Raw genomic sequence first — 22,997 nt, forward strand, 5'->3', positions numbered from 1 at the left:
AATTAAATGAGTGTGGGTTACACAAATACCCTGTATGTGTAGGGTATGAGTGAGACTCTGCAGAGGGTATGTAATTGTTTGAGTTCTGAAGTCTTCAAAAAAGTTATTAAACTGTTTTCGGAGAGGACATTTTTGGACGGAATATGCATATCAATCATGCTTCAAACCCAAATTTTTAAACTGTGTCGTAGATATCATGACACACACAGTTTTTAATATCCACATTTCATTTGCTCATTCTGATATTCTATTTCTGTGTTATGGTCATTGGTTTCATAGATGTTCATTCTCAAATTTTGAAAAAATCAAATGAGACTGTAAAAACTGCCCAAATTGGCTCATTTTGACATATTTTGAAAATTTTGTAAGCTTTATCAAAATTTTTTTCGCTGTTTAAGGTTGAGGTAACTAGGCCTAATAACATGCCATACCAGATTTTGTATTAATGTACACTGTTTTTTTGCTGGACGCTGATAATGTCCAAATCTGAAGTGCGTACCCTGATTGTAAAACAACCCGTAACAGGAATAGCAGAAATAGTTCTGGTTACCTTGACATGTGTTTGCATGGAAATCGTGGATGCACTTGAAAAATAGTAGACTTTTTGAAGCTTGAAGTTTGTTATGAAGCCATATATACAGTGTACAAGTTTTGTACGTAGGGCTCATCAGTTGTTCGATTTCGGTATGAATTTGGAAAGGTTGCAACACAGTTTAGTTAGCACAATTTCGTCAATTCCAAATCAAATTTAGGAGACAGAATCAATTTTCTAAGCCAAGTATCGGAAATCCCAATCAGAGCTGCATATATGATAAATTAATATGTCGTGTTACATTGTATCTTGTAGTTTAGTAATGACCAAAGATTCAGGGTTACCTCAAGAAAATCTGATGCATTGCTAAATGAATTACAATATGGAAGATATATTGGTACAATGAAAGATTTTCTACATGATTTGACTCACAAATATTGATTAAGTTGACCGTCAAAATTATGTACCTGAACCCATATACTCAACATAAAATATTTTAGAAACGTATTTGCCATAAAACCATCATACTAATGTGACGCCTAGAGCATATAAGTCCAAAGACAATGTTTTATAGTGGTAATTTAATCGCCTGTGGCTTGTGGGGTTTGATAAGACGTGGTTTGGTTTTCCCACAGACCGTATTGAATTTGGAGGAGAAACTTGCAATCTGCTCCATAAACCATTTTCGTACTGTATCCAGATTTACACAATTATACTTGTTTCCTTCCATGCGCTCATTGACAACAATTCGAAGAACTTGTCACAGACAGTCAGAATATATAATCTTCCTTGTTCACGACGCTGTTACAAACTTCACATGAGCGCGGACAAAGTTTGTTGGGTTGTCATTATTTGTTTACAAAAATACAATCTGAATACATGAGAAACCCGTTCATTAGCATTGACAACAATTCTAGAACCTGCAACAAACAATACTGGACACAAGAGACACAATATGGTTTTATGCTCCTACTTGCTCCCGAAGCTCGGACAAGCTTCGCATGAGCTCGAACAAGCTTTTAGGGTCGCCATATGGGCATCCTTTATTGCAGCAACAAGTCTTAATACATGATAATATCATCTATTACCATTGAATGTTATGATGTCTAGTCAACCAACATGCAAACAAAAACAAACAATCAACAGTCAATGAATTAATGCATGCGCATTTTGTGTTACAGTACTTTTGATGTACAGCTGTAGGCAGAATTTGTTTCATTATTTTTCTTATTTATTTCTGTCTCTCATGCGTAGGCCAAGGTGGAGGCGCTCACCAGGGATCAAGTCAATGAGCTGGCCATCACGAACTTGAAAAGGACAGCTGGACTATTCGAAGATTTCTTCGAGCAGTTTGTTCATCCACTGCCACAGCCGCCACGAGAGCCAGAGCCAGAAGCCGTGCCTCCATGGTGCAAATGTGGGCGGTGCAGGGAGATGGCGCATGACGCAGAGAAAAAATGCTGCAGAAAAGCTAACATGCAGTGTCACTCGCTCTCTGCACGATTCCGTCGCCTCTGTTTGGACCCAACTGTACTCGACATCGTTCGCCACAACCTGGAGAACCAGCACGCCTGGGCTGCAGACAGGGGCAACAGATCATACCGTCACGCGTCATATCGCACATACATTGTACGTCCATTGGCAGCACGACAAATTGGGCGCTGGCAATCGAAGAGTGGTTCTCTCCCGTTCTGTCTGGGCCATTAGAACCGAGTACAGTACTCATCTGCTAACGGGCACTATGTAGGTTATCAGGAGGTCAAAGGGTACCGAGATGGTTATAGGGTCGAACTTTATACTCCTTCCACAACCATTTTCCTTGTATCTTGGATCTTGCAACATACTTTCAATAGACGACACTGGTTGCTCTTAGTTTGGTTAGGTCTTACGATTATTCTATGAGATGTGTGCTCATAGTACATGTAACATAGTGAAGTATCCCTTTGTTGTAGGCCTACTATCTATTACGCATGAGTGATTCTTTATGCACTTATATGCAGGTATCAATTACTGTATGAGACATTATGTTCATTTCAAGACACTAGTGATATTGTAAAATGCTGAATAGGTGAGTAAATCTAACAGAACACGCAAGAGATGACGAACTTCCTTTGTGGCTGATACATGTATAAAACTACATGTGGAAAAAAAAATTGTACAAGACATTTTACCAATATGTGTATACAAGTATGTATTGGATGGAGATATTTCTAAACATTTTCTTTGTATTTTTATTGTCTGCAAAGGCTGCAGATATTTCTAAACATTTTCTTTGTATTTTTATTGTCTGCAAAGCTACTTATTATGCCTCCATCTTGCGGTAACTAGTTATTTAGACTTTGTTTCACCCCATCCCTATGCTAAAACGTTTGTATGCACATTCTGCCAGCAAAACATATATGAATATGATATGCACATCCTCATTGACAGAACAGGGTTTATAATTCGTGAGGTGGGATGCTTCTCTATATCAGCACATGGCGGTCTATCTCCTACCTCCATGATAAACTGTTGGTTTGATGTAGACTGTGAAGTTCGCAACTCGACATCATCATGGATTTGAAGGTTGAAAATGGCAAAGCCTCTTATCCCCCAAAATATACAAGACAGAATATATGCAAGATTTACATGCAAACGGGATGTGCTCACCCTTGTCAAAATCCCTGTGCAGTGGATGGTGAAAGAAATATATAATGTAAGTTGGTGTGTCGTCATTATGCCTACACATACATTAACTGTGGTAGTGAGTGTTTGGTGTATTTCCTACAGATCTCGTTTTGATAATATATTTTTCTCTGTGGTTGGTTTTCACATTAGCACAAGCTAATCCTATCCCTTTAGCATTTGTACATGATAACCATGGTACTATACATGTGTATTGAAAGAGTTTCGCAATAAACACAAAGAGCAAAGAAGGAAACAATCACTCGTTTCTTTTTCTGTCCTAGGTGTCCTGAGATTTATGCAACTAACTCTGGTAAAGAAGGAAACGCGACTTCGTTTCTGAGTCCGACATCAATACTCACAAATCTTGTGTTCCACTTTGTTCCACTCACCTGCATAGCGTACTAGACCAGTTTTGTAGTGAATTTCAAGTTATATTTTCGTCCCTGCTTAGTGGCAGAAACAGCTCAGAGAACCTGTCAAAAATAGTTGGATTCAGAGTTCTGACTGAAATTCCTCCTGAATGTTGGAGAAAACACCTTATGAGCTGGAACAAGCTCTCGAATTGGTCTAGAAATCATTGGAAGTATGCATGAAATTTGAACACTAAGCCATGTCTTGCTCGACTATTTCAGTTACCACACTAAGGTCAGAATTCCTAATCACAAGTAGCCCGCATTTCATGTAGAAACATTGCGAACGACATCCGACTATACAGGTCACAAAAAGATACATTTATCGATACGATATGACCACTTTATTTTTATTTTGAGGTTATTGAGAATTTGCTAATTGATCTGTAGAGGGAATTTAGGCGTTTTATTTGCCAACCCGCACGACAGCAGAGCATTTTGTAACGTACAGTTGTATTCGAACAGACCATTTCCATAATGTATTCAAATTTATGAACATTTCCTTACCTGCACCGTGACAGAGACTATTCAACCTGTGTCAAAAACATTTGGATCCAAAAGGTAGAATACAGGGTTAGAATTGGTTGCTCGCAAAGGGTTGCTATGGAGATCCTTTGTTGCAGAAGTTTGCATACAATATGCAGTACACTAATAACACGGTATGCATTCCGAAATTTATCCTGTCACAAGCAGTAGACAATTTTAGTTGTGTACACGTATTAAAATTTATGGACATTTTTTCTTCCCCGAGTGATGACAGTTCATGTGACTTTTTGCTAAGACGATTACTGTCTTGAAAATCAGCGCAGATTATATTTGCTGAAAAAGGTCGGACATTTCGGTCAAAGTTTCAGACAAAGTAGAGATCCTTTGTTCAAGAATACACAAAACCTATAATATCAGGAAAGCACTGTATGTCGTATACATATTGTATTAGATTGTGTGTATCATGCATCTGTCCACATGACAAATATTCCTTGTGATGATATTCCAGCAGAATTACACCTGTTGTTTACTGAACATCATTACTGGCGTCATGTGGGGTGTACATGCCTTTTGGTTATTTGTTAGTAATGACAAAACCTTAGTGACAGCTCAATAAACGTTCGTATTGAGTTCACTTCTACAATCATGGATTCCCTAGCAACCCTAAAGCTATAGACAGGGCTCATGTAATGTTTGTCTGAGCTTCGGGATAAACCAAGTTATAACCCTGCACCTGCATGTGCATGGATTCCGTCTTTTGAATCAAATTTTCTGCAACATTATCTTTGGATGGTACTATAAGTAGTCAGTGTGCAAAGGGACGAAATTATAAAGTTGAATTCATTACGAATCATTAGTGCTCACGGATGAAAAGTTTTGCAAGGGTACAAATTCAGAATTGGCAATATGCACCTGCCTACTGGCCTAACTAAGTCCTTTGTGGTCTGATCCTTCTGGAGATGTGTGTTTGGCAAAAGATAAAGAGTAATACACCTGAATCTCCTATATCTCGGTATAAAAATACCTAAAATGTTGTTCCTTGGTGCGATGCTTTCATAAGTTATTCAGCTGAAAACATTTTCTGTGTAAACCTTCAATTTCGCTGGATATACTGTAATTTCCATGGTCCCAAGGACTCCTTCATAATGAGTTTCTATGCAAGCCTTTCACTTGCTTCTTTCGGACAATTTCTATATTATTTGGTAGCCTTTGCTGCGCAAATTTCAAGAGGTTTGTTTTTAACAGGGAGATGGAATCCACTGAGGCCTGGTTTTATGTATGTTGCAGAGTTGCCATTTCTGAAATACTTGTCCATTAGATTTGTTATTCTGTGACAAGACTGATTAAGAGCATTTTGCAGATTGGATTTCAACGCTTCATGAAGTAATTTATCATTATTATTATTACTGTATCATTATTATTATTGTCACTACTATACTACTACTGCTTCTGCTGATACAATTACTTGTACTACTAATACTACTACTATTCTTATTCTTATTATTATCACCATTATCATCCTCATTGCATTGTTACTATCATCATTATTATAAGGACCTACTATCTTCAACCACCTACTATCGACCATCTTCAGTAACATTCATGGACACGGGTTTTAGTCGTCCTTCTCGATCTTTACTGTTTTGGTTCCTGGACTGTTTATTTTTTTTTATTTATTGACATATTCATATTTATGCATGTGATTCATGTTTACAAGCATTTATACAGTTGTAGCCGTAGGGCCTTGACATTGATTATGATATACAACTGTACATGTAATGAAAAAATAAACAACACAAAATCAACTATGCAAAACGTACGGGAAAGTGAGGTATAGCGAAACCGTTATCGGTGTATCGCCTACACAGGGAGATAAGATACCGCGGAGATCGAGGTGGGTGATAAATTTTCGTGGAAATGTGATTGATCGTTGGTACAATACGTGTTCATGCTGTGCTACGTTTATTTACGAGCTGGAATTGACAACCAACAAACTAAATGCGATCACTAATCACATGTCATCGTAATTGACCAACCCATAATCAGGCGAATAATTATAGTTCAGAAGTTACAAATCCCAGCTCGCTAAATGGCCCGACGAAGAAACCGACGGCCACATTACAGTACTAGTAATTCACCGCCCAGCGATGTTTTTCTGCTCGCTTCGCTGGTGAGTAGGTCATTGGGCTGAGTGAGTGGATTGTCGTGGATCTCTCTCGCGACAAGTAACCCGTTCCCTCGCGATCGGCCGAAAGATCGAGGCCGCGCCGGGCGGGCCGGGCTGGGCTCTCGGTACCCCACCATAATATGCACTGCTTGTGTGTGTTTTCTCGGCTCTGCGTATGCGCACAAGCTGCTGTGAGATCGTGCGCTGACCGGCAGGCGGCGATCAGCGCAGCCACAGTATAAAATAACGATGTAACCACAGAACTAGAGTTTTGACTAGAGTTCCGTGGATGTAACCCGGCCACCGGAAGTTTTGATAGATGGCGCTCTTTACAAAAAAAGTTCTGGCATCAAAATTATGACTAGTGCAGACGGGCTTTAAGAAAAAAAAAATTGAGAAATGATGAGGGTACAAAGTGCTCCACTGGAATTAAGAGGAGCATAAAGTACTTTAGTTAAAGGGCTGTGGAGTGAAGGTACTGTCCAAGGAGGTGAAGGACAGATCTGAAAACAAACCCCATCAGTTCCTGAGGTTTATTGCCACTTGGTCTTCCATCAGATGGTCTACTTCCAAGTTCGTCTGACACCACTACTGCTTAATTCATTTGGTCTACTATTAATTTTGTCTAATGCCTGTTTAGTCTAGTGACCAGTTTGGCTCATCATTTTGTCTAATGAGATGTTCTTGTTGTCATTTGGTCTACTTGGATTTTTTTCCCACTTCATCTAATATCATTTGGTCTATTGTCAGTTCATCTAAAGTCCATTTGGTTTATTTATCACACGTGACCATGCATCACAAACCCAACAAAAAGTCGCACACACTTAGTTATTTTGTGGGAGACTTCAAAATAGGTGAAACTAGTCGACCTAATCAATTTAGAGTTATTCATATTTTCTGACACAGCAATTCTTCTACATTATTCCAAAGTTTGGGATCATAAAATGAACAGGGAAATTGTGCTTTTAGCAGTTTTTCCTAGAACACTTTTTTTCTAAAATAGTGTGACTACATGTAGGTGTGTCTTAGCAGGGAGGTGAGAAGGTCTTAGCATCCTCTTTTCATTTCTTAAAAACCCTTTATACACTCTTCACTTTCAACTCTAACAACTTTTTTGAAAGATGATGCTACTGTTTTAAAAGTTGGTATTAGTCAAGAGTAGAATTGTGTTAATACAGCACAATTTCCGCTTAATCTAATAATCCCTTCAATGTTGTTGCCATGGTTTCTTTTTTTTTTTGTCCCATTCATAGCACAGAGCACATCTACGTAACATTAAAGGTACTAGCCCACATTTGTAAACCTGCAGCAATTGGTCTCATAGTTAGCATGGAGTTTGGGTATGATTGCAGTAACACCTGTGCAAAATTTCGTTCCAATTACGTAGTCCATTACTTTCATAAATATAAATGAAAATGCACCGTATGCATGCATGCATGCATATAACGCTCGCTAGCTCCGGTCCACGTACGTACTACTTGCATGCGATACATGTGTAAGTTACATGTACGTACTAGTAGCTAGCCCCGGAGACCGCGCCGCAAGGCGCGTTCCTGGCGGCTACCTTGCAGCTGAGCGGGAGCAAAAATCACTGCCACATTCACTTCACAAATAAAGCACTGCTAAATTTCTATCATAAACACAGTGACAATTAATACATTACCTTTTCGACTTGGTTTTTCTCACCCATTTATCTAGAAACTGGAAAATTTTCTACATTTTTTTAGGAGTAATAAGCGGCCTGCCCTAGTGCAACAGTGGAAAGACTTGCTGCTATATCCATTAGTACGCATTACGCATGCTCTCAATGCACTGCACTGCATGCATGCTGCGCGCCTGTGCAAGCGATTGTGAGTTTCAGTGAGCATCGGTGAGCTGAAGATATTCGCGTTATAAGACAACATTTTCTGCATCATAAGCAATGAAATGCATCAAACAGTCGCCGAAATTAATCAGTTAGGTTTAATCGACTAATGTAAGTATTCCTAGTAGTTTTTGTTGAAAAATTAAGGAAATATAGCGCCGAAACGGCACCCGTTTTGTACAACTCCTCGATCTGAATGCGAAAACGGCACAGCCCCAACGCTGCACGTTGGGGCTGGTCGCAGTTAGTACGTAGCTAGCCCCCGCTCGTAATTCGATTTTGGGTCGGGTTGACCCGGTTTGAAAATTGATTTTAAAACGATGATTTTCTCTCTTTTATCGAATGGTATAGACAAAGAGCAACAGGTGAGGTATGTTACTGTTATAACTTGTACTTGAAGTCATATTGGACCTGTTTTATGCAGTTTTGATTTTCATGGGTTTGCAAATGTGGGCTAGTACCTTTAAGCGCTTGAATAGATCCTATACTTCAGAGCCTCCTTTCTAAGTACACACTTTTCCAGAGTGTGTGCTCTCATTTCAATATTTAGATATGTTAGGAGAGTATATATGAACTGAGTTCTACATAATTTTAAAGCACAAAGTCTGCTCATTCAAAATCTGTTCTTAACTAAAAATCCATGTCTGGGGATTTTTGGTTGGTTTTATGATGCTGGGTCACATTTGGTCTATGATCATTTCGGCTAATTACCGCTTGTTCCACTGTCCAATTGGTCTATATTTCACTAGGTCTGATAGCCAATAAGTCTACTCCCATTTCATTTAATTTCCAGTTAGTCCACAAGCCAATTCATCCCCGTAGCATTTCGTCTAAACACCGTTTTGGCTAATCATCTTTCTGTCTAATTTTCATTTGGTCAAAGTTCCAATTAGGCTTATATCTCTTGTTTCATCAACAAGATGCCAATATTACATATTATCACCTATACGAGGTAGGTTTGCGAGGCAATTGCAGTTGGTATTTTGCAGGGTCAAAAGGTCAGCAGTCAATATTTGTTGGTACCGGTATTTTGCTTCTTCCGGGCTTCGCCATTCACTTTACACAGGGAGGTGGGAAGAGGAGTGAAATCTCTCTTCACACCTCCCTGCTTTACATGTAAACATTCTGATCGACCATGAAGAGAAAACAGTCAAGGACATCACTGCGTGTCGGTTACACGCACCGCAAAGAACGCCGATAAATCAACTCATACAAGGTCGACCACTTCCAGCAGCACTACGTGTCAAACAATGACTAGCCCATTTGCGCTCAATAACTGCACAGTGACCATCAGTTATTACAACTCTCCAAATTGAAACAGAAGCAAAAATAAAGTGTAAAAGTGTTCAGATGTTTGAAGTACACCTGTTACAACCAAGGAGGTACTAGGCGAGCTCGCCTAGTACCTCCTTGGTTACAACTACATTTGAATGATATACACTGATCAACAATTTTTCAATTATTTGACATGTTGGTGATGATCTACAGGTAGTCAAATGGCTTGATCTATATCATAGTGTATAGCCATATTCACATAATTTCCTAATTTACCTAGGGGATAGGTAATGATTATGATATTGACTGGCCTTGAGGGAGATACAAGATAAATATTGCCCGCACTGGAAGAATATTTTCTGGTATCTCCCTCGAGGCCAGTCAATATGCTGTTATAAATATTTATATCACTGACATGGCTGCCACTGAAGTGCCTTTCTTGTGTGGTATATTTACAAAATAAACTGTAATTTCATCTGTTTCTCTCTGGGTGTGCCATTGTGTAGATTGTGTATTAACCATCTGAAATTTGGTTCATAGCCACGACTGCTTAGTTTCAGACACATACTGAGGAAGACAGACTAAAATACCATGAATTTCATCCCTTTTCAAACAACAATCTCAATTTTGCTCCCAGGCTCAGATTTATGTAGCCATGTCTAGAGTGTTTGTGTACATGTTAAATGGGTAAAAATTAAATAGTTAGCCAACGTGAACATTGGACGAAATGTACATGGTATTTAGACCAATTGGGCATTAGACTATGTGGTCATTAGGTCATTAGACCAACTGGTCAGTAGACCAATTGATAAGTAGCCCAACAGGTAACTAGACCAATCGATATACTGCCTAAGTGAATATAGCCTACGTGTAAGTGGGTGGAGCCGAAGTGTGAATTAGATGAAATGGTAATTAGACAAAGTGGACATTAGAAAATTTGAATTAGACTAATCAAATAATAGATGAACAGGTGATTAGACAATGCGGTATACATGCACAACAAGTGGTAATAGACCAAACGGATATTAGACAAATTGGACATAGCCCATCTGGTTTAAAGGAGAAGTCCGGACGATTTTGAATAAATTTCACCATAATCTACATAAATCAAGGACCACAATGACTAAGTTTCATTGAAAAATACCCTCCCAATTCGTCACAATCGATTTTTTAGCATCACTAATTTTGAATCGTAACTGTTCCAATTTCTGTACGCCGGCGAGAAAGATCACATGACGGCGTGACGTATTAGCCCTACATTGCTTTTTGTTTGGAGCGTCAGCTGGCTCGGGGAGCCCTGCTTGAGCAATGGCGATACGGGCCGAGCAAGCGGTAGTGTTCCGCGTGGTTCCGGCCACGCAGCAGATGCACGCGACATGATCCTATTGCCTCACTTCGAAAATGCCGATGTGTGAAGCGTTTGGGTGTTCTTATAAACCGGGCGATGGCCAGAAGAAGAGTTTTTTGCCATTCCGAACCCAGAAAATGAGCGGGAAAGGTGTGCAAGATGGCTCTCCAATATATTAATTGACAAGTTTGTCATCAAAACTTACAAATACTACTCGATGCAGTATTCCCCATCGCGATCGGCGGCGTAAATGCAACCAGCAGCCCCATACGCATAGCGTAATGGGGCTGCGCACTGTAGCATTCAGGATCATGATAAGGTAGTATCGCAGATAAATATCAACTTAAAATTGAAAAATTTCTTTAATTTGAAGACTTACCAGTGAAGTTAAAGTATTGACAACAGGCTTCGGGCAACGTTTGGATCTGCCGACAGTCCCTTTCTGTTCGAATTAATGACTTCATGTGACTCGGTTGAGAGGAACCCGGGAGAGCTACACTGAGTTGACGGCGAGCGCACGCATAACCGGAGATGTGTGTGCAGAGATGTCTCTTTGTGTGTGCGCCTGTGCTGGCCGTCAATAATTCAGTGTAGCTCTCCAAGGTTCCTCTCGACCGAGTCACATTAAGTCATCAATTTGAACAGAAAAGGACTATTGGCAGAACCAAACGTTGCCCAAAGCCTGTTGTCAATACTTTAACTTCACTGTTAAGTCTTCAAATTGAAGAAATATTTCGATTTTAAGTTGATATTCATCCGCGATGCTACCCGATCATGATCCTGAATGCTACAGTACACAGTCCCATTACGCTATGTGTATGGGGCTGCTGGTCGCAGTTACCGGCAGCGGCAGTACTAATATGAAGCTGGCGCTGGCGTTTCTTCCGCGGTTCAAGTTTATACTGTCGTAATTTACCACCGTCAGAGTATACTCAACAGTCTCGGACAACAAGAGAGGCAATAATCCTGAAATTGACAGACTGATTTGAGATTTTTTACACTCAGAAGTCGAAAAAAAAAAAAAACGATCGCGGATTGTGATAGCACCTGGCAGCAGCAGACGGTACGTAAATGCCTGATCTCTCTGATGACAACAATAGCCATTGAATTGTTATAAGTGATTGGATGGACACTAATAAGTATGGCAGTATTACAATACATATAATATTTCAATAAAATGAAAATGTTATAACATTGCAACTATTTTACATTAATCTTTGACGGATTTTATATAGATATATACCGAAGATCATTTGAATAAAGAAATACAGCATATGGCAACAGCACTCCTAAAACAGTGTACGGACTCCTGTGGTAGCGCCAACTAGGCAGACCTCGGCAGGCATGCAGATACCGCGCCGCAGTCAGCAGTGCAATGGGAGATCGATGCGTAGCTGGGCTGCGCTCGCGGTGCTCTGCTGAGGAAAGTGATTCTGAAACGTCACGCGCAATGCATACTGGGACAGATAGTACGAAGGGCTGCTCGCGACGGATTTGAACATGAAGAATTACCTTATTTAAAAAAAAAAAAAACATATCTGATGGTCTTTTCTCGTTGGGAAAAGGGTAATAGGTTCATGAAATATTGTTCTTTACACGGGAAACGGCTGATAATCGTCCGGACTTCCCCTTTAAAGTAGACAAAGTGGTCATGAGGCTACGTGGCAATTGGACTTATGGTCACTAGACGAACCGGCTGCAAACAAAACAGGGTTAGACCATTAGAGTTAAGATTAAACAGGTATTACAGCGAAGAGGGAGTAGATCAAGTAATAGATCACTGTTCCTGATGTCTCTTCTAAAGCTGAACTAGCAAAGAAAAACAAGAAACAAAAAAAAAACACATAAAGGATCCTACAAGATTGCATACTATACTGTACTACACAGAATAATCACACCTGATCAAAATCATCCTCATAGAAAAGCTAAACGCACTTGGACGCAAAACAAATGAGCTACTGCTATTGCATCAAGCCCCAAAATGCCGAGGATAAATGGTGCTGGAAAAAAAAAAAACTAGAGCACTCGCACAGGAGACCCGTTCGAGCACATGTATCCCCCGAATCCGTCTCCCATACCCCATCTGGATTACTTTTTAGGCAAGAATGTTGTATAATATGGCAACTGTCGCAGGATACAATAAAATCCGACAAGAAATGAGGCTGGTATATATAGCACATACAAGGAATATGGCATGTCATCCTATAAAAGTTTGAACAATGAGAGTGCTGGCAATGAAAACTTTTGTTACCTGGAATAACTCCCCATAAACTTCAATAGCAAGTTTGAATAAAATCAGACAAGAAATGTGGTTGATAGAGCAGGCACAAGAAATGTGACTGGCATCCAAGTTGGAGCACTGAGGGCACCACTACCACAACCTGTTGTGTCCTACATGTATATGTAGAATGACCATCCATTCACCGATCCTTAGCAAGTCTGAATAAAATCCCATGAGAAATGAGGTTACATGTACAGTTTTGTACAGCTGTAGTATAGCACATACAAGAAATATGACATGACATCCTCAAAGTGGGAACAATGAGGGCACTGTCAATGGAAACTTTTGTTACCTAGAATAACCCCCCCCCCCCACAAACCTCCACAGCAAGTTTGAATAAAATCCAACAAGAAATGTGGCTTATAGAGCATATTCAAGAAATGTGACATGGCCTCCAAGTCGGAACCCTGAGGGCGCTGTCACCACAAACTGTTGTGCCCTTCATGTAGAATGACCACCCATGCACCTCCTTAGCAAGTCTGAGTAAAATCCGTTGAGTAACAATCAAGTTATTGCATAAATAAGCATTTTTGCAAATATTGTCCTGATCAGGGTGACCTTTGACCCCTGTAAAAGGTGGAACAGTGGGGGCAGCAGTATCAATATGTAAAGGTGTCTAGATTTGACTATAATATGTCTACATACTAAATTTGAAAAAAATAAATAAATCAGTCAAGAAACACAGCCAGGATCATACACACAAGCAGACCCTGAAATATTTAGCGCTTTCTGTATAAAGTCGGAACAAGCGAGGGCGCCATCACCAAAAACAATAGGCATCTTCATTTCACTATAATGCACCTTTTTGCCAAATTGAAGAAAATCTGATGAGAAATGTGGCATATACAAGAAATGTGACATGGCATCCAAGTCAGAACACTAAGGGCGCCGTCACCACAAACTGTTGTGTCCTTCATGTAGAATGACCACCAATACACCTCCTTAGCAAGTCTGAATAAAATCCGTTGAGTAACAATCAAGTTGCAACTGATTGACAAATTGCCCCACATCGACGTAAATAAGCACTGAATTGATCAGTGTTTTAGTAGTAGCCATGATCAAAAATCATGGGCGTACGTACTCGAGCAGGATTCGAACCTACGACTTCCTGATCACCGGACAGGCGTCATCTCCACTAGACCATCGAGCTTTCGCCCGACAGCAAGTGTTGGTTCTAATCCTTATACATGCTGCGGGTACTGCTTTGTTATTCATATTCATGAAATTCTTCCGTCGAGATGTTTTCATTGCAACTGATTGACAAATTGCCCCACATCGACGTAAATAAGCACTGAATTGATCAGAGTTTTAGTAGTACTGTAGCCATGATCAAAAATCATGGGCGTACATACTCGAGCAGGATTCGAACCTACGACCTCCTGATCACCGGACAGGCGTCATCTCCACTAGACCACCGAGCTTTCGCCCGACAGCAAGTGTTGGTTCTAATCCTTCTGGCATGCAGCGGGTACTGCTTTGTTATTCATATTCATGAAATTCTTGAATTTCATGAATATGAATAACAAAGCAGTACCCGCTCGGTGGTCTAGTGGAGATGACGCCTGTCCGGTGATCAGGAGGTCGTAGGTTCGAATCCTGCTCAAGTATATACGCCCATGATTTTTGATCATGGCTACTACTAAAACACTGATCAATTCAGTGCTTATTTACGTCGATGTGGGGCAATTTGTCAATCAGTTGCAATGAAAACATCTCGACGGAAGAATTTCATGAATATGAATAACAAAGCAGTACCCGCTGCATGCTGTAAGGATTAGAACCAACACTTGCTGTCGGGCGAAAGCTCGGTGGTCTAGTGGAGATGACGCCTGTCCGGTGATCAGGAGGTCGTAGGTTCGAATCCTGCTCGAGTATGTACGCCCATGATTTTTGATCATGGCTACTACTAAAACACTGATCAATTCAGTGCTTATTTACGTCGATGTGGGGCAATTTGTCAATCAGTTGCAATGAAAACATCTCGACGGAAGAATTTCATGAATATGAATAACAATCAAGTTATTGCATAAATAAGCACTTTTGCAAATTTTGACATGATCAGGGTGACCTTTGACCCTGTAAAAGGTGGGACATTGAGGGCAGCATTATCAATAGGTATAGGTGTATAGATTTGACTAAGATACATTTACACTGTACATACCAAATTTGAAAAAAATTGGTGAAGAAACAACGCCAGCATCGCACACACAAGCAGACCCTGTTAAATTTACCTTTTCATGTATAAAGACGGAACAAGCGAGGGCGCCATCACCAAAAACAATAGGGGTCTTCATTTGACCATAATACACCTTCATGCCAAATTTGAATATGATCTAAGAAGAACTGCAGTCAGAAGAGCGCTAACAAGAAAATCTCTGCGGCGGACACGGCGCAACGAGGCCAAATCCATAGTATCCTCCGAACTCTGTTCGGGGGATACAATAATAAATAGAAAAGGTGGCAGAGAATAACGCTGAAAATGAGAAGGAGACGAAAAACTGAAATTCTGACACAGAATATCAAAAACAGATCTTGGACCAGGAATGGTAGGCACAGCTATGAAACATGACAAACACGGCCAAGAAACATTGTCATGGTGAAAAGAAGGGACAAATGGAAGGGGAGGTCCACATAAAACATGACTCTTCAACTCAAACTTCAAACTTCCTAGAGCACAGCCAAAAGCCATCTTTGCAGAAGTAAAATTGTTCCAGTGTAAGTTCTGCACATAATGTCACATTATGGAATTTCAACAACACTTGCACCAAGCTCCCACTAAAATTAGAAAACTGTTTACATGGTAACTCATGCGTAAATCATTGTAACTCTCAGCAAACTCAGTGTCAATCACATCATGCTCTGTCTGTTAACTCATATCTCACACCATCATAGTCATATCACGTTAGGTATTACTCATAGTCCACACTGTTAATAATAACAATAATGAGTGAATAACATATTCACTCGGGCTTGCATAATACAGCACACATGGAATACTTAAGATACAAAAAGCAATATTCCAAAGACTTCAGTTGACACTCATTAAAGACAAGCACTTCAATACTTACTGATTACAACTTGGCAAAGTGGGAGCTATGATTTATCATTTTTGTACCCCACATCACAAACTTTGGGGTGTAACCAATATGACAGGAGTGAAATGTGTCTTTCTCCTGAGAGAACAGAGAAAGATTTGGTTTATGCTACTTACCATTTATTCGCAGCAGACCTTTGAACTGGTACTCCTCAAAGAAAATCTCATTCATTGCTTCTTGAATCGAAGAGAAATTGAAGTAGGGTTCGGTGATGACTGCAGTGGTGTCTGGACAGTCAAGAGCCATGAGTTCTTTGCCAAACATATAGTCCCATACTTGCCTTTGTACGTCCCAGTTGACAAGGTAGCCCTGTCTCCGAATGCAGTAAGGGAGAAACATAATCAATATTTTTGAAATGATGCAACACTTTAAAGGACAAGTTGACCTTCATTAACATAAGGATTGAGAGAATGCAGCAATATTAGTAGAACACATCAGTGAAAGTTTGAGGAAAATTGGACAATCGATGCAAAAGTTATGAATTTTTAAAATTTTTGTGTTGGAACCGCTGGATGAGGAGACTACTAAGGCTCGTGATGTCATATTAGTACAACAGTATAAAGAAAATGTAAAGAAAATTCAACATATTTTCACTTTTTTCGCATAATAAAAAAGCACTTGACTTGCCTCTTTCTAAAGGCAATGGGAATAATATTACCCAATACATATGTCAGTAACGAGTCAAGGGAATGTGTACTGTTTTCAAAAGATGAAATTTTGTGAAATCCTCTTTATATTTTCCTTATATTGTTGTATGCATGTGACATCATACACTGCAGTAGTCTTCTCATCCAGCGGTGACTGCACAAAAACTTCAAAAATTCATAACTTTTGAACGGATTGTCCGATTTTCCTCAAACTTTCAATGATGTGTTCTACTAATATTGCTACATTCTCTCAATCCTTATGTTAATGAAGGTGAACTTGTCCTTTAAATCAAATAATACTTCACACATAGTGAAATGCATCTATGACTGTATAATTCCAAGAAGTCTCTACTGCACAAGTTGATGTCTCAGCTGTCATACATGATGATCTAATACATATCTGATGACTGATGAACATTTAGTCTTCTCATGACGTAGGAGAATTTCATCCAGATCTACATTCTTTTACACATGACTAAAATCTTTAATATTTACATTCAACTAAGCTCTTCTACATTTTATTTGAGTTATTCCACTCAACACACTTAGTTGCATGGTCAGTTCAAAGAATTACTCCTAAAAATACTATGTAAGCAAAGCAAACATACATATACATTTGTACATTAGTGAGTCTCGAACTTGTTTTTCCCAATACTGCTACCAATAGCTAGGATCGAGGAAAGTCAAGGGACTAGGTAGAGGAAATGTTTGTGCTGTAACCTCACCTTTTGGAATGGTAACATGTAGTAAAGGGCTGATAAATCTCTGCATTCTTCTATCTGGTTACCAATGAAGTGCTTCCGGCGCTCACTCTTTGACTTAGTAATGCAGTTTGGAATGAGTCTGCAACAACCATAAAATTTCAAGAGTAAGAGAAACTGTCATGTGAAAAATAAAGAAAGAATTCTTCCCTTTTAAAACTGTCACAAGCTGATACATGGATAGATGCCCTTGTTTAGCAGGTATTCACTCAACATGCTCAATTTTTTAATTTCTAGATGAGATGCATTATGTGTTCAACTTGACTTGACATTAAAGGCATTGGAGTAAAACTGTGTTATGTTAGCAAAATAACAAAACAAACAAAGACAAGAAATGTCGCTGTGGTAACTGGTATGCCTCCGCCATTATGCATGGTTCTCCCAATAGGTCTACAGTACATCTTGACTATGTGTGACGACAGTTTCACATCATTGGCAAAATATGAAAATGATACGTTTGTCATAAATTCAATGAACTAGGTTTAATTGGATGAATGGCCATATTGTTTAAGAGACCAGGCGTTTGAGGGATTTGAGGATCTTTACTTGACTTTGCCCCTATTATCACTTTATGCATTGAGTAATTTCTGAGGTATGGAGAAAAAGTGTAACTTCAGCATTACATGTAGATAGTAAAACTTTAGCATTTTAACCTGGCCTCTAACCCTTGACCTTTCACCCAAGTAACCCTAAAATTCCAGAGAGAATCACTGTCAGGCAGTCATGCATAAATACTTGTAAGTACCAAGTTTCATGATGATACCTTGAGCCACTTCCAAGAAAAGAAGGATGACGTGAAATTTAGAATTTTCACTTGACCTTGACCTTTTGGCCAAAAACCTTCCAAGAAAATCTCTATTGTTTAATACATGTAAAATACACTATTCTACCTTAAGGCATTGCATAGATATGAGAGAAATATTGACCCCATGACCTCAAAATTCTCAAGATAATCGCTGTCAGGTAGTACATGCATATCGTCGCTGTCACCACGAACTGGCATTTTAGTTAAAAATGGTTGGATTTCACGTTTTCGAGATTTTCACATTTTTCGATAGTACTATAGACCCTTTACATTCCTGCTAAAAATTTGGAGACTCATATTTCAATGGTTACGTAATTATGACGTTCACATCAAACGACATTTAGCTAAACACGCGGATTCAGATATCACAAAAGAGACACTTTGCAACGCGCGCTGAAATGTCTCTTTGTGAAAATTAACTTTGTAACTAAATCCACCGATCAAGATATCACAAAAGAGACACTTTGCAACGCGCACTAAAATGCCTCTTTAGTCCAGGCCAGAAGGCACCTAAAATTTATATATATATATATATATATATATATATGACGAGTTTGTTCACAAAAACCGATAAGTCCATATTTGCCAAATGGAGATATTTGCGATTAAAGGTCAAGAAAAATGAAGAGAATAATAAGAAAATTTTTGCTTCTTTTGACCATAACTTCAAAAATGTACCTTTATATCTAGTGACCAATATATCATTTAAAAGGTATTATTTTGTACTTTATCACAGAGACCATACTTCAAAATCTTCAAAAATGGACTTATCGGTTTTTGCAAACAAACTCTTCATGTACATATACATACAATGTTTTTTAATGGTTTCTTGTCAATTCAAGGGTGCTGTTTCCAAATCTGATTGATGCCACTCGCGAAACCTTGAGCATTTTCGGCAAAATGCAAAAATCCAAAATGGCCGCCAAATATGCTAATTTGGCCGTGATAATCACAAAAAATGTGCATTCTATGACCAATTATTCCACTAAAATTTGTACATTTATGGTCTAGAGTTACTCCATCTGCATTTGCAGGAGAATTTTCATTTCATATAGGTTCATTTAGTATTTAAAGTTCATTTTCAATTCAAAATGGCCGCCATTTGTATGCTCATGTACAATATGAATGGCAAAAAATTTGCATGGAAATATAGAACAAATTTACTGTACTTCCAGTCCCGTACCTACGCTGTTATAATGTGTTGCGTGTGCAATAGAAATGTATTGGGTGCCACTTACAATATAGAGGGCCTATCATATTTTTATTCTTTTAAATTAAAAAATTTAAAATGGTTGCCACTCTTATTCTCCTGTATAAGATGAATAACAAAAATATATGTGGAAATAGAAAACCAATTTGCTCATTTTTTTCTGACATGCAGTTGTTTATTAGCATTTAGTGCTGATCATATATCTGAAGAATGTTCTGAACAAAAAAAAAAAAATTATTCTTTTGTGATGCAAAAGTCCTAATTTACCACATAAATTAGGATTCTTACTAGGAATTATGAATGGAGTTTTGAGCATTTAATATTCATAAGCCTTACGATGTTTAATACAATTTCATATATCTTTTATTTTGTTTCAACAAAGATTAAAAGTGCACTTAACATCACGCAAAAAAAAAAAATCAATAAACCATCATGTTCTACATGCAGGTTGAATATAAAAATTTTATACTTACACAATATATCAAGAGGCCCAGGTGCATGGTATTTATCAAATAATGTTAAAAATGAAGGGGAAGCTCGGAAGCAAAGCTTCTAATATGCATTCCCCTAAAACCATTATTAATAAGGTACAGAAAAATCCTATACAGTAGATACAGAGATACATGGTTGCTGACAAAAACACATCGGACATTAATGACAAAACTAAAAACCCTTTACAATGTAGCTTTTTTTCAGCAAGGAGTGGGGGGGGGGGGGGGTCCTGAAGCGATTTTGAAATGGATCATAACCTCCATCGCTGCGATATGATATAATTTAGGTGTACCGCCTTGATATTATCGAGCAAACTTGATTTTCTTCTTGAATTAAAACAACAACAAAAACTGGTGAAGTCATAAACGAAACTGTCCAAACGCAATACTGTACAAACTATTTATTAAACATCAACCAAGGAGCAATGTGAGGTACCTCTTTTAATTTTCTCAAAGTCCCCAGGTGTTGATTTATACACTTTGACATCTTGAGGTCATTCATTCTTGTCTTAAAACTAAAACTGTCCTTTTTTATTGTTTTCAAAGATCTCTTTAATTTGATGTTTGGCAGCAGGTGACATCACTGAGCCCCAAATTTGCAGGATTCTCAGGCTAAAGATGCATATCAATTCTGTAATTGCCTTAATTGCAACCATATCTGACGATGATGTTCAGCACTTCCTCAGGGGTCAGAGGGTAATCATTTGCCATAGAAACAGGATGAAGACATGAAGATTTGCTTCACCACCCGTTGAAGCCCTTTGGCTTTGTTGCCATGCCAGAGACAGTATTGTAGGTAACTTGGGTGGTATCAGAGATGGCATCAGACCAGCATCTGCACTGGATCAGTTTGGGGGCCAAAGCTTTCAAGCAAGCATGTCAAGTGATGGGAGGGAAATCTAGGTTGGCTTGTGGGATTTCAGAGGCATTGATGGCAGGTTGTTTAGGGGGGCATTTCATGAAGCATTTTGTCAATTTTTTTTTTTTGACAAAGCGTTATAAGCTACTCAAATCCTTGAATATGATTGGCCGAGAGCAAATTTGTCAAACAAATTTGGCAGACAAAACGCTTCATGAAATGCAACCAGGTTATCGTGATTGGAAGGTCAGGGTACGCGTAGACGACACTGGTGACACTTGCCATCCTTCGTTCCTTTCTAATGGAAACAAAAATCTAATATTTCACCAATAGGGTGCATCAGATGTCTGAATATCAAGTCTGAAAATGCAAAATCTCCCTCATGTGGGGGGGGGGGGGGGGGCTGATCCCCCTTCCATACCCTCCCGTTGCCCGTTTCTCTGAATACCACTTTATATTTTTCTTACTCTTTGATGGAAACAATTCAATATTTTACCAAACATGTGCACTACCATGTCATGCATATTTCATCTTCAAGTCTAAAAGAAAAATCCCTCGTGTGGGAGTGGAGTATCCCTTCTCCATGTACCAATAACTACGAGTGTTATATTCTCTTATTTCTATCTATCATTTATCTATTCTACATGAAATGAATGAAATAATTTAATCACTATGTTTTTAGGTGGAGTAATAGACGGCATGCACAGAAATTCACTGTCATGTGATAAATTGCACATTATTTTGTGGCACATTACACTTATGTTGAACATGTATGTAGTACAGATACCAAACAGCCAAAAAGAACTCTTTTTACTTCCTAAGTGATAACTGACAGTTTCAAATGCAACTCACCTTATGGTAGACATTAAATGCGTTGGTTAAAAAAGAAAGAGGCTAGCACTAAATGTTCATCTCAAGTGCTTGGGGTGACGATGATAGACCATGTGGTAAAAAATATCGCCTTCTAGTAAGCTGTCTGTTTGGCAACAAAACTAATGGTGAAATGTTTCTCTCGTTGCAAGGACACACTCCTTGATTTTAACATTCGAATCTTTCAATTTGTATACTTTACATATAAGAACTATTTTTAATAAAAATGTTTTTGAATATTTTTCGGAAGAAAAATCACATGTTAATCAGCATTATATTGATATGTAATTTACATAATAGTATTGTGAGATAAAATTGTTATTGCCGGCAATTTTACAGGCCATTTTGCATGCTAGGAAAAGTTCGAGCGGTTTTATCGGTACTTGCGTGCTTAAAAATCTCTTAATATGTATTATAATGTGTTCTCCATGCTCCACAACATATATTTAGACATTTAAATTTTGTATTTGGGTTACCTGGTTGAAAGGTAATAAAGATACCCAGGAAATGGCTGCCATTATGGACGCCGTCTTGGATTACGGAACTTGTGTGAATCAACATCTCATAATGTATTTTATTAAGTTCTTCATGTTTCGAAACATGATATATTTAGACACTTAAATTTTATATTGGGTTGCCTGGTTGAAAGGTAATAAAGATATTCAGGAAATGGCGGCCATTTTGGACGCCATCTTGGATTACGGTACTTGTGTGCATCAACATCTCTTAATATGTATTTCATTGAGTTCTTCATGCTTCAAAACATATATTTAGACATTTAAATTTTGTATTTGGGTTCCCTGGTTGAAAAGTTATACGAATTTCAGGAAATGGCAGCCATTTTGGACGCCATCTTGGATTGCGGAAAACGCTCAAGGAGGATTTATGAGGACTTTTAGTCCGTTATTCTAGACATTTTTCTAGACATATTGCTTCAAAACATATAATTTAGACATTCAAAGTTTGTATTTTGGTTACCTGGTTGAAAGGTATTAAAGATATTCAGGAAATGACTGCCATTTTGGACGCCGTCTTTGATTACGGAGCTTGTGTCAGTCAACATCTCTTCATATGTATTTTATTGAGTTCTTCATGTTTCAAAACATGATATATTTAGACACTTAAATTTTGTATTGGGTTGCCTGGTTGAAAGGTAATAACGATATTCAGAAAATGGCGGCCATTTTGGACGCCATCTTGGATTGCGGAAAACGCTCAAGGAGGATTCA

General features: G+C 38.6%; 1 protein-coding gene across 1 annotated transcript in view; it reads right to left on the reverse strand.

Moving 5' to 3' along the window:
- Positions 1 to 22,997, reverse strand: part of LOC140228641 (actin-related protein 6-like) — a 68,082-nt gene that overhangs the window by 34,800 nt on the left and 10,285 nt on the right. Inside the window, exons 2-3 of the mRNA XM_072308890.1 lie at positions 17,498 to 17,615; positions 16,242 to 16,434 (exon numbers count right to left, since the gene is read on the reverse strand). Of these exons, the coding sequence (XP_072164991.1) occupies positions 16,242 to 16,434; positions 17,498 to 17,615 (311 nt within the window). The remainder of the gene's footprint in view (positions 1 to 16,241; positions 16,435 to 17,497; positions 17,616 to 22,997) is intronic.

The sequence above is a fragment of the Diadema setosum genome, chromosome 5 (genome assembly GCF_964275005.1).
Source record: "Diadema setosum chromosome 5, eeDiaSeto1, whole genome shotgun sequence".
NCBI classification, from domain to species: Eukaryota; Metazoa; Echinodermata; class Echinoidea; order Diadematoida; family Diadematidae; genus Diadema; species Diadema setosum.